The sequence below is a fragment of the Penaeus monodon genome, chromosome 10 (genome assembly GCF_015228065.2).
Source record: "Penaeus monodon isolate SGIC_2016 chromosome 10, NSTDA_Pmon_1, whole genome shotgun sequence".
NCBI lineage: Eukaryota > Metazoa > Arthropoda > Malacostraca > Decapoda > Penaeidae > Penaeus > Penaeus monodon.
Genome location: NC_051395.1, coordinates 2,996,254 through 3,007,404, shown reverse-complemented (window position 1 = coordinate 3,007,404; position 11,151 = coordinate 2,996,254). Strand labels below are relative to the sequence as shown.

General features: G+C 32.4%; 1 protein-coding gene across 1 annotated transcript in view; it reads left to right on the top strand.

Moving 5' to 3' along the window:
* Positions 1–3,622: 3,622 nt before the first annotated feature.
* The window catches only part of LOC119578204 (elongation factor 1-beta'-like), a 13,380-nt gene continuing 5,851 nt past the window's right edge, over positions 3,623–11,151 (top strand). The window contains exons 1-4 of the mRNA XM_037925939.1: positions 3,623–3,646; positions 4,080–4,181; positions 5,525–5,659; positions 7,044–7,151. Coding sequence (XP_037781867.1) covers positions 3,638–3,646; positions 4,080–4,181; positions 5,525–5,659; positions 7,044–7,151 — 354 coding nt within the window. The 5' untranslated portion in view covers positions 3,623–3,637. The remainder of the gene's footprint in view (positions 3,647–4,079; positions 4,182–5,524; positions 5,660–7,043; positions 7,152–11,151) is intronic.

Genomic DNA, 11,151 nt, shown 5'->3' with positions numbered 1-11,151 from the left:
CATTCATGAACTCGTATCTATGCGCAATGTCATTATCAAATGCCATATGCAAGATTGCAACAAGCAAAAGTCCATACAGGTGGACCTGGCTGTAAATACCTTCGTCCAAAGTTTACCTGTTGGCGCTTATGCCCTTGCACCTCCCAATAAATAAACCAGTTCTGGCTCAAACAGTCCTTTGGTAGTTTCTTCATTCTTGTATGTATAACATAGGCCAGCTAACTCAATTAGACCCCTTAACCCCCCCCCCCTCCCCATTTGGGACGGTCCCCTTAAAGCCCGTAACATTTAGTCATTGCAAAAATGAGTAGCATTTTATTCCTTGGTTAAAGTTACCAAGAGCAATACACAGAAATAGAGGGAAATGGACACTGCCATCTTACAGAGCATAAGAAATAGTCAGAAGCAACATATTTACCACTCACATCTCCCATCCTTACACAGACAAATTCTTGAAGATGTCTTTTTCTATAATTTGGCGCAAAGTGCTAATAAAGGGAAAGGAATACTATAATTCCTCACCACAGTTTGTCAGTACCCTCCACACTGAAGGCATGTCACAAATTTTATAAAACAAATTTGTTGCACGAAGTGGAAGTAAAAGGGGCATCCCCCCCCCCCCATCTAAGGAATAAATAGAAAGTAGATAAGTTTAGATTTAGATCTTTGAGTCTGCATGATACCCTGGTTTTTGGACCTCATCTTTGGAGGGTTCATCACTTTTATTAACAAATACCAAAGTAGGTGAAACATGAGGTGCATGCTAAAATAAACTGCTCACCGTAACTACAGTTTGTCTTGCCAAAGTGCCTGCCAATAAACCCGGGTAGAAGGGGGTACATAACTTCCGCTTTTAGAAGCCATGGTTGTGTTTAGGAGTTGGGGGATTATTGTGTATTTGTGTAATGAGACTTGGAACATGCACTGTTCATTTGTTTTCTTTTAACCCTTCCCCAACGGGTAGCATTCATAGAGGCCTGGGCCCCGCTGCCGGGGGTTTATATCGTCGCCCTAGCATGCGCGACCACTCATGCCAAATACCAGCATCCCATGCTGTTTCTTCGTAATACTACAAAGATATGTTGTATTTTCAGTTTTCATTATTTTCTAAAGTCTCTACTTGCCAAACTTCCTGATAAATTGAGACTGAAGGGTATTTTTGTTGTTATATAGACTCCATTTTTATTTTTAACGGTATGTTCATGCTTGAGCCGCCGTGGTCACAGCATGATACTTAATTGTAGTTTTCATGTTGTGATGCTCTTGGAGTAAGTATTTAATCACACTTTCAGTGGCAGAAAAATAATCTTTTGCCATGATTGTAACAAAAAATAACTCATGGCATCTCCATACATACACCATGGCATGTACATACATGCCCCCGGCAGATAGCCCCACCATGCCATGGCATGTGCGTACATGCCACCCGTCAGAAATGGGTTAATATTTATTTCTGTTTTTATTAATCTGTACATTGATTGTTTCATTATTGCTTAGTCACTAAGGAGTTACTATGGCTATCTGGCTTGCCTTGTGCCTCATTCATAAAGTTTGCTACTGTGTGCCCCACAGTAGCAAACCATATTAATAAACTCCTTGGGTAAGCCCTTTCCCAGGTAACTTTTGTGGGGACTGGTTGGTACACCTAATGCTGGCTTAATCACAATTTAGTTTTCAATGATTTTCTGGAGAGAGAGTGTCGAACCTGACTCAGAATGCCGGCTGTCATTTACAACTGTCACACACAGATTAGCTCTGAAAACCTTTGATTGTCCGAGAAAATTTAGGAGAAGAGCAAATACCATATTTCATTATTAACCTGTTCCTGCCGGGTGACGTGATAGGACGTCCTAGCAAACCGCATGGTTGGCAGGTTCAACTTGTACGCGCGATAACACGCCAGAGGTTATGGAGCGGGGTGTTCAGCTTAATGCAGCGGACTCCCGCACCCACTGTCCACTGCCAAATATCACCAGAGCTTAATTGCTCTCAGGGATTTCTGACAACTGGGAATAATGGGTTAATAATCAACCAGGATTGCATATTTCCTATTTCCAGACTTATGACAACTGCCTTGGTGTTTATACTCCTCTAACCTTAATCAAATTGAATGATCTAATGCCTGCACATCCAATTACACAAAATTGTGTTTATTAAATATTTATAATTTAAACTTTCATCTATAACACAAGCATAGATATGTTCACATAGATATACATCCAAAGCTTGTGGTGCATTAATGCTTTGTTTAAAATAAACAAAACATGTAATAAATGCAATTTAGGGCATTTGATCACAGAATTCGTTTTGATGAACATACACTGCTATATTGATAGGCATATATATTAAGAGCAAAATAAAAGTCCTAAATATGTATGGGGACGAGCCATTAATATATGGTTATTATTGTCGTTTCTGAAATCTGTTATGATACATCACAAAAACTGTGGGGTAGCTCTCAGGTGGTGTAGGCCTCCCAAAATGGTGCAACTTTAGTCTTTAAAAACTGTTATTTATGTCAAATAGTAAAATAAGAGCCATACAATATATTGTAAGTTGTATTTATAAGTAATTCTGATATATGCTTACATTCCGATGAGATTATTCTAAATTATCATTTGTTCCAAGCTGCCTTACATTTGTTCCAGTACTATGTTGGGGGCCCTGCAGAGTGAGCAACACCTGCAAAACTTTAATAATACAGAAAAGTGGGGGGGGAACTGGGTCTGGGGAAAGCCTGCCCTGTGGGGATATTTAATAATACAGGCGTAAGACCCTAACTCCATGTCACAAAATTTTTTCAATAATTTAAACTGGTGTGTCTGGGCTGACCAAGGGTAAGGTTCTTCACCTTGGTATGCATGGCAAGAGAGAGCTTGAGTGCATGTAAGCTATGAGCGGTGCCTTGTGATCTTTTTCCTTTATTTGTGCTGTTACTGTTCATGTCTTCAGATTATTTTTTGCACCAACTGGAACTTTTACATAAGTATCATCTTTGATTTATCTTAGCTAAGTGCATCCAAATCATAAAGCTTAACCAATAAAATTAATGATAATGATAGGAAATAGCAAAGTAAAAGCTTACAACAGTACCACACCTGTCAGGCACTGTAAGTAACATGAATGAATGCCTAAGTGAACCCCATGCTGAGTGTACAAACTACCTCAAAGATCACTCTATGAACTGAATACTCCCAGTCCCCTACTGATCACTATTTCTGTAGCAGTTACCAATAATTCAGGAAAGGAAAAAGGTAAAGGCAGTTTGATGCAGTAATTGACTAGGTGACTGAGTATTTGTTGAACCCATGTATTCTAAAGATTGAGAGTAAGAGAGAGAACCAAATTGAATGAAACAAAACCAAAATAAACAAAGAGGATAGTACATAAATGTGTGCCTTCAGCATCATTGGGTCACATCCATACCAAAGCCATGTACTGGGCATTGTGCACAGTCATCTACTTGAGTGAGGAATTAGAAGTAAGGCAAATAATACTCTGCTCTGTACACTTTCAGTTATAGCTTACTGTATATTCACAGCCAACCAAGCAAACTGTGTTGAGCAAGTGTGGCTTGGATGTTCATGCAATACAAAGGAGTCGAGTTATACCATGACACAGATGTACATGCCACAAGATGGCATGGGTCAGTAGCCTTAACTATTCTAAAATGCACCCCTGCTATTAAGAGTCCTAGAGTCAGTGCTATATTCATGTGATGCATATTAGAAATCAATTTTTTTTAAATCCCATTACCAGAATCCTACTTAGTACAAGATTTGTAAGAATCAAATGGAACTAACATCATGGTTTATGTGTACATCTATAGTTGTATGTCTATTTTATTGTATGAATATGCAAGTAATTTATTTTGCAGAACTGTCCCCAAATTCTAATTCATAAATATTATAGTAAGTGGTTTAGCATTCACTACAAACCTACATCCATAAATGTAAAAATGTACAGCTGATAATTTTCGGTTATGTATCTGTAATTCTGACCTTTGCTCACCAAATATATGGTTTTATTGATCACCCTAAAAAATAACCACTGATCTAATTCTCTCACAATCATTTCAGAAATCCCCCACAATGGCTTTAGAACTGGCACATGAAAACATCTGGTTTGACAAGTGGCGTGTAGATGATGCAGAACGCGAGTTCTATGAGAACAAGTCCATGGTGAGTAGGAGAGGTTAAAATTTTACTGGTGTTGGTAGAAAAGTTTCTAATGGAACTATAAGTATTAAATTTTTCTTTGAATTGCAGATGGTCTTTGAATAGAGCAATTCTAAAATCACACCTCCACCTGTTTAATGGAAGTGTTTGCCAGAAAAGGGATATCACAAAATGAAATGGATTTGTAAGCATAATAGAAGAATTTTTTTCATATTACAGATTTCCTTATACTAGTTAGACAAATGTATTTTAACATGAGTGATTTTATGCAAATGAACTAGATATATATGAAAAGTACTTTGCTAATACACTGGCACATGTATAATCACTCCAGAAATGCTACTTGGGAGTGTATATAATCTATATCAACCTATAGCTGCTCAAAAAGTACTGTACTCACAAATTACAGGACAGCAGATAAAACTTAAAATGTATACCCCTTTTGTTTGTATGTAGCCAGCTATTGGACGCAGTTGCCAAAGGCCGCCCTGTATAGGGAGACCTGTAGGGTCTAACTGTAAGGTAAGCAGTTTGATCTTCTGTTTAGAATTTTTATTCATTTAGTTGTCCAGTGATATAGTTGCTTTGAACAGTTTAGATATATTACTAAGAAAAGAATACTTACTGATTTTTGTTAGGTTTAGTGAATGCAGATGCCAATGGAAGTCTTCAGAGTTATATTTGGTATGTCCTGTGAAACGTGGTGGTTGTGTACAGTATTTCGTACTTTGTTTATTTGAGCTTGAGCATAGCAGATACTCATGATTATTTTTTTCAGGTGAAACCAGAAACATGGTTCCCTGTCACTGAATTATCCAGTCACCTCTCTATTTTGTTATATCCCAGTTTTTAGTGTAAAGTATTAGTAAAATTATAATCATTTGCAAATAAAAAAATCTTAATTACTAAGATAAGAAAAGGAAATGTGTAACGTTTTCCAAATACCCCAATATTGTTCTAGCCCTTCAATTGAATTATTTCTGGGTCTGTGTATGACTACGTTCATAATACTGAAACCTTTAGTTCTTGATACTCTGTACATCTTTTTAATGTTTTTTTTATACATTGAGGCTAAATCAAGGCATAAAGATAAGTAAGACAATATTGTATGGAACGTTTGTGTGATTTTGTATACATTTTGCACTAATTGGAGTCCTTTTAGTGTCACTATTTCAAAAAACTTTATTCTAGATATTGATATCATGTCGAGTGCAATTTTTTCATCTGCATATGCTTTCCATATTTCACTGCACATTTTCTTTTTGTTGTCTTTTCAAAAGAAAGCTTTATTCTTTTTTGTTAAACAGTATACCCACTGCCATTTAAATTGCATTTACCCTGTTTAGCCAAACGACAGTCAAGAGCAGGTGTGTGAAAGTATCAAGATGCAAGAGTCACCCTCTGCTCACATCTCTCAAGGCTCTGAAAGGTCTGAAAAGTCGGAAAGCTTGAAGAGCAGCCAATTAGAGCTGCAGGAGGAGGTAGTAGGGAGACTTAAATAGGCTATTAGACTGTGTGTTTCCTTATTTATTTATTCTTTTTTTTTTACTAATGATGTTTACCGTAACCCCAATGCCGACGGGTAATGGAAATCTGTGAGTGTGGTAAACTTTGGTGATTTCTGGCAACGGTCAGACACTGGGCGCAAGAGCCCGCTACATCGAGTGGAACTTCCCGCTCCACGTGCTCTGGTGCGTTGCCTTACGTATAGCCATACCCCACTGGCCAAGTGGTATGTTATGATGCTAGTACACATGACCCGTCTGGGGGGAAAAAAAAAAAAAAAAAAAAAGTCTCATTCAGGTGGTGTGGTTTGGTGTGTTTTAGACTAAGAAAAAGTAATAGCTGATTAATTGTACCCATTTTGGAGTAATAAATTTTTTGATGTGTATTTGCACGTGATCATTTGGCATATGATTATCATGTGAAATAACTTTGTATCTGCTGTTACAATTAATTAGTTATATAACCTTTTTACTAGCTTGATTTCTTTTAGAATTTACCTCCAAATAATTATTCTTCCTACAGGTCTCAAACTTACATGTACTGTGTATTATATATATTTATATATTTAATATTATATATATATATATATATATATATATATATATATATATATATATATATATATATATATATATATTGTATGAATATATAAATATATCTACATGACAATTTGCGCTTGAGTGTGTTAGTGTGCATTATAAGTACTAAGTGTTTGAGGTGCCATATAATCGTATGACTTCAAGATTTAAGCCATGGTTTTGAATATGAATGACATTGCAAGTATTCTTCTCCAGTATGGATACAGAAACTAACCAACTAACTTGTTATAGAATTATGCAGATCTGTCCTCTTTTATTAACTGTGGGCTAGTAATGACCCAGATTTTTTGCAAAGGAATTATTTTGATGAATAGATGTTTGGCTATGTTTAGCTTACTAATTTTGGTATCCTCAAGTCTTGAGTAAATCTTTTGTTGTATACTTTATACTTGAAATTTGTTATAGGAATTGAAATGAAGTTTTTGTAGGGAGGTAGTGGATCTTTCTACATAAATAGTATTGGTTTGGACTCTGGTCACAAAACAATGTCATATTAGTGATTGTTATCTAAACATCTGGTTTGTTATAGGTATTTGTCCCACCTTTTTAGACAGTGACAATAGCATTGTGACATGAACTAGTTATGAAGACTTCAGATTCTAGGTTTGATGTTGCTAGGCAGTTTAGTGGTTTTTAAATTATTTTAAAATTTAATGATGCAGTAGTGCAGTACACATAAGATCCCAGACATTCATAATTTTGATGAATGCACATTTCTCAACATGGCTTTTTTTTTCTAATGGTTTCCTCTGTATCCCAGGGAAGTTCAGCCCTAGGAACCCTGGCCAGTCAGATTGCCAAGGCACGACAGGAAATACAGAATTCCTTAGCCTCTGTGAGTAGGCCTTTGTACATTTGTTTCACATTTGTTACATAAGTAGGTTCATTGTTGCTTATTTGCTGGCTAAGTGTGGCCTTGGCAATAAAAAAGGTAGTTTTTTTTTTTTCTTTTTTCTAAAAGTACTAGTAGGTCATACAATAGGGTTTTTGAACACTAGCAACTCCTTGTCACAATTTGTGTAATTAATCAGCTTCTGATGCATGATTAGTTCCTTCAGATAGCTAACATATGCATGGTAGTGAGGAATTAAGTATACATATGTTAGACTATTTGTATGTGGCATGATTTATTAAGAGTAATTTAATACATGTTCATTTTACTTGCAACCCTCTGTGATGTATAGACAAGGAATTGTTAATCTGTTAAGCCTATCCCAATGGATACTTTTTTTTGCATCAAGTGATTCTACTCCATTATCCAAGATATGTGGGTCACAAAATAGAATGTTCAAGTAGACTTTGAATGATTACAAGATTGTCTTGAATGCATGAAAACACAGAACACACATGCAGGCACACATCCAGTTACAAGATAATGAAGCAGTTGTGTGGTTATAATGCTTGTATGGCAGGAAAATATTCATATATATGAATATGCACAGCTGCTATTGCTTATTTGTCCACCTGAATGAAGTCTCTCAAGCTTTCTATGCACTTTCTTGCACTTTCTTTATCACACTTCTGATGTTTGTTTAATGTGCATATGTTTACATATCTAAATGTCTTTGTGGTAATGTATATACATGATCATTTAGATATTTATATTAGAGTAACAGTGTAAACATGTTCAACTTGGAAAAAAACTGGAATTGATGTCTTCATTGAAACTATGATTGCATTCAGACACTGCAGTCATTTAGGGTGTTATTGGAATGTGTGCATGGCATTTTCTGCTATATGATATGTTATGAGCAATTTCTATTTAATGCATCCTGGCATAGCAAGTTCTATTGATTGTAATATTGTTCAAATGTAAAGTGGTTGATTTCTTAAAATTGATAGTCAGCTGGTATATGTTTAATTTCCCATTGATATATTTTGTAGCCTTCAGAATGTAAAAAAATTTAACCCGTTGGATCTGGGTGCTTTGCTACTTGCGTGTGACTCAAAATCTGGGCATTAAGCCTACTTTATTGTCTATTCTCTCGGTTGTGTGGCTTTTAGGCCCAGTACACATTAACACTCCTGCATTGTCAGTGCTCCTTGCCTCACCATTACAATGTTCTCATTTTCTGCAGAAGCATTTTTTGCTTTTTTGCTATTTTCCGGTCTTTATTTATCATTTGATATGCTGAACCAAGATGGTAATATACTTTTCCTTGTACAGATTCCACATTGGCTCTCTAGGCCGTCTATAGTTCTGTGCGAAAGCAATAACAATAAGTAACATTATATTCATGTAATGTAAGGATGGAAATAATGCAAATGCCCTTTCCTTTATGCCCACTGAATCTGATCACAATCAAAGAGCTCTGAGCGAGTAATTATTGGCATCTCGACCCTCGGCCAGACGTTTTCATGACGTGATAGTTATGTCACCTGGATCCAAGGGGTTGATAAATGTTTTGTCATTAATGTAGATAACCTGGACGATATTGTCAGTGATTGTTTGATAAAGGGAATTTACCTTATCAAAAGTTATTCTCAAAAGAAATCCTCTAATATCCTATCTTCAATAATCCTGTATCCAAAGTAATTATAATATATATATATATATATATATATATATATATATATATATATATATATATATATATATATATATATATATATATATATATATTTATATATATGTATATTTATATATGTGTATATTTATATATGTATGTATGTATGTATGTATGTATATGTATATGTATATATGTATGTATGTATGTATATTATTATGTATTATTATATATGTATATATATATGTATGTATGTATATGGGTGTAAATATATGCATAAGTATGTATATGTGTATTTATATATGTATGTATATATATATATGTATGTATGTATATGTGTATATATATATGTATGTATGTATATGTGTATATATATATGTATGTATGTATATGTGTATATATATATGTATGTATGTATATGTGTATATATATATATGTATGTATGGTTAATATGTAGTATGTGTAATATATGTATGTATGTATTGTTTATATAAAGTATTTTTAATTTATTATAATGAGTAGTTTGGGGAAAAATTTTTTATGTAATTGTATTATATATTTTTTATGTTTATTTAATAATTTTTTAAAAAATTTTTTAAAATGTGTTTTAAAAAAAATTATGTTGAGTTTTGTGTTTTTAATGGGGTGTTTAATTTTAAAAAATTTTTTAAGAGTATTGAAATAATTGTTTTAGGGAAAAAAGGGGGGGGGGGGGGGGGGGGGGGGGGGGGGGGGAGGGGAAAAGGGGGGGGGGGGGGAAAAGGGGGGGGGGGGGGGGGGGGGGGGGGAAAAGGGGGGGGGGGGAAAAAGAGAAAAAAAAAGGGGGGGGGGGGGGGGGGGGGAAGGGGGGGGGGGGGGGGGGGGGGGCCCGGGGTTTGTTAAACTATTTGACAAAAAAGCTCCAACCAATTTCCCCACATCCACTAAGAGCGGGAAAAGGGTTTTTTGGGGGGGGGGGGGAATACCCCCCCCTTTTCTTGCAGGTGTATTTTTAAAATTTTTTCATTAAGCAATCTGGGAGGGCAAAAGATCCTAAATTTTAAATTCCTTTTTCATCATTTTTTTCATTTTTATTATTTTTATTTATTTATTTATTTATTTTTATCATTTTTATTCGTTTATTTTGACTTTGCCATTGTGAACTATTTTCTTCAGTTAATACATAATCTGTATTTTGCTTTATTTTTTCCCCCCGAAATTCCGATCCTTTCATGAACCATAACCAACAGATTTCAAGATGTAGAAAAATTATAACTGCTGGAAGGTACCACAGCTTATGTAAACAAAGACCTGAGAACAGGCCATGGGATTTTTTTGCTAAATCAAATAATGTTATATAAGAAGAGATCATTTAGTGTACTTCGCTATCAGATTATTACCAATCGGTTATTATTTTCATAAGACTTTTTTTTTTAAAGATACCTGTTTAAATGAAGGCAAAAAATATTAAATATATAAAATAATAAATAAAAAAAAATTATTTTTTTTATATTTAAAAATTTTTAAAAAAATAATTTTTAAAATAAAAATTTAAAATTTTTTAAAAATTTTTTTTTTTTAATAATAATATAAATAAATAATTTTAATAAAAAAAAAATAATAAAAAAATAAATTTTAAAAAAAAAATTTTTTTTGATATAAATTTTTTTAAAAATAATAAAAAAATAAAAATAAAAAATAAAATATATTAAAAAAATTAAAAAAAAAAAAAAAATAAAAAAAAAAAAAAAAATATATTAAAATATTTTATTATAAAAAAAAATTTTAATTTTTAAAAAAAAAAATTTTTTTAAAAAAAATATTAAAAATTATTTAAAAAATTTTAAAAAAATTTTAAAAAAAATTATATTATTTGTTTAAAAAAAATAAATATTAAAAAATTAAATAATAAATATAAAAAAAAACAAATAATTATTAAATTTTAAATATAAATATTTTAATAAAATTTTTTAAAATATAGAATAAAAATATAATATTAAAAAATAAAAAAATTTAAAAAAAATTTTTTAAAAAAAAAAAATTTTGATAAAAAATAATTTTTTAAAAAAAGAAAAGGGGAAAAAATAATAATTAAAATATTAAATTTAAAATAAAAGAAATATTATAGTAAATAAAGAATAAAAAAAATAAAAGATAATATTAAATTTTAAAATAATATAAAAATTTAAATAATATAAAAATTAATAAAATAAATTTTTAAAAAAATAAATAATTTTAATAAATTTAAAATAAATAAATAAAAAAAAAATATTTTTTTTAAAAAAAAAAAATAATAAAATATCTTATTCTTAAAAAAATTAAATAATATAAAATTTAAATTAATAATATTTAAAAAAATATATAAAATAAAAATAAATATAT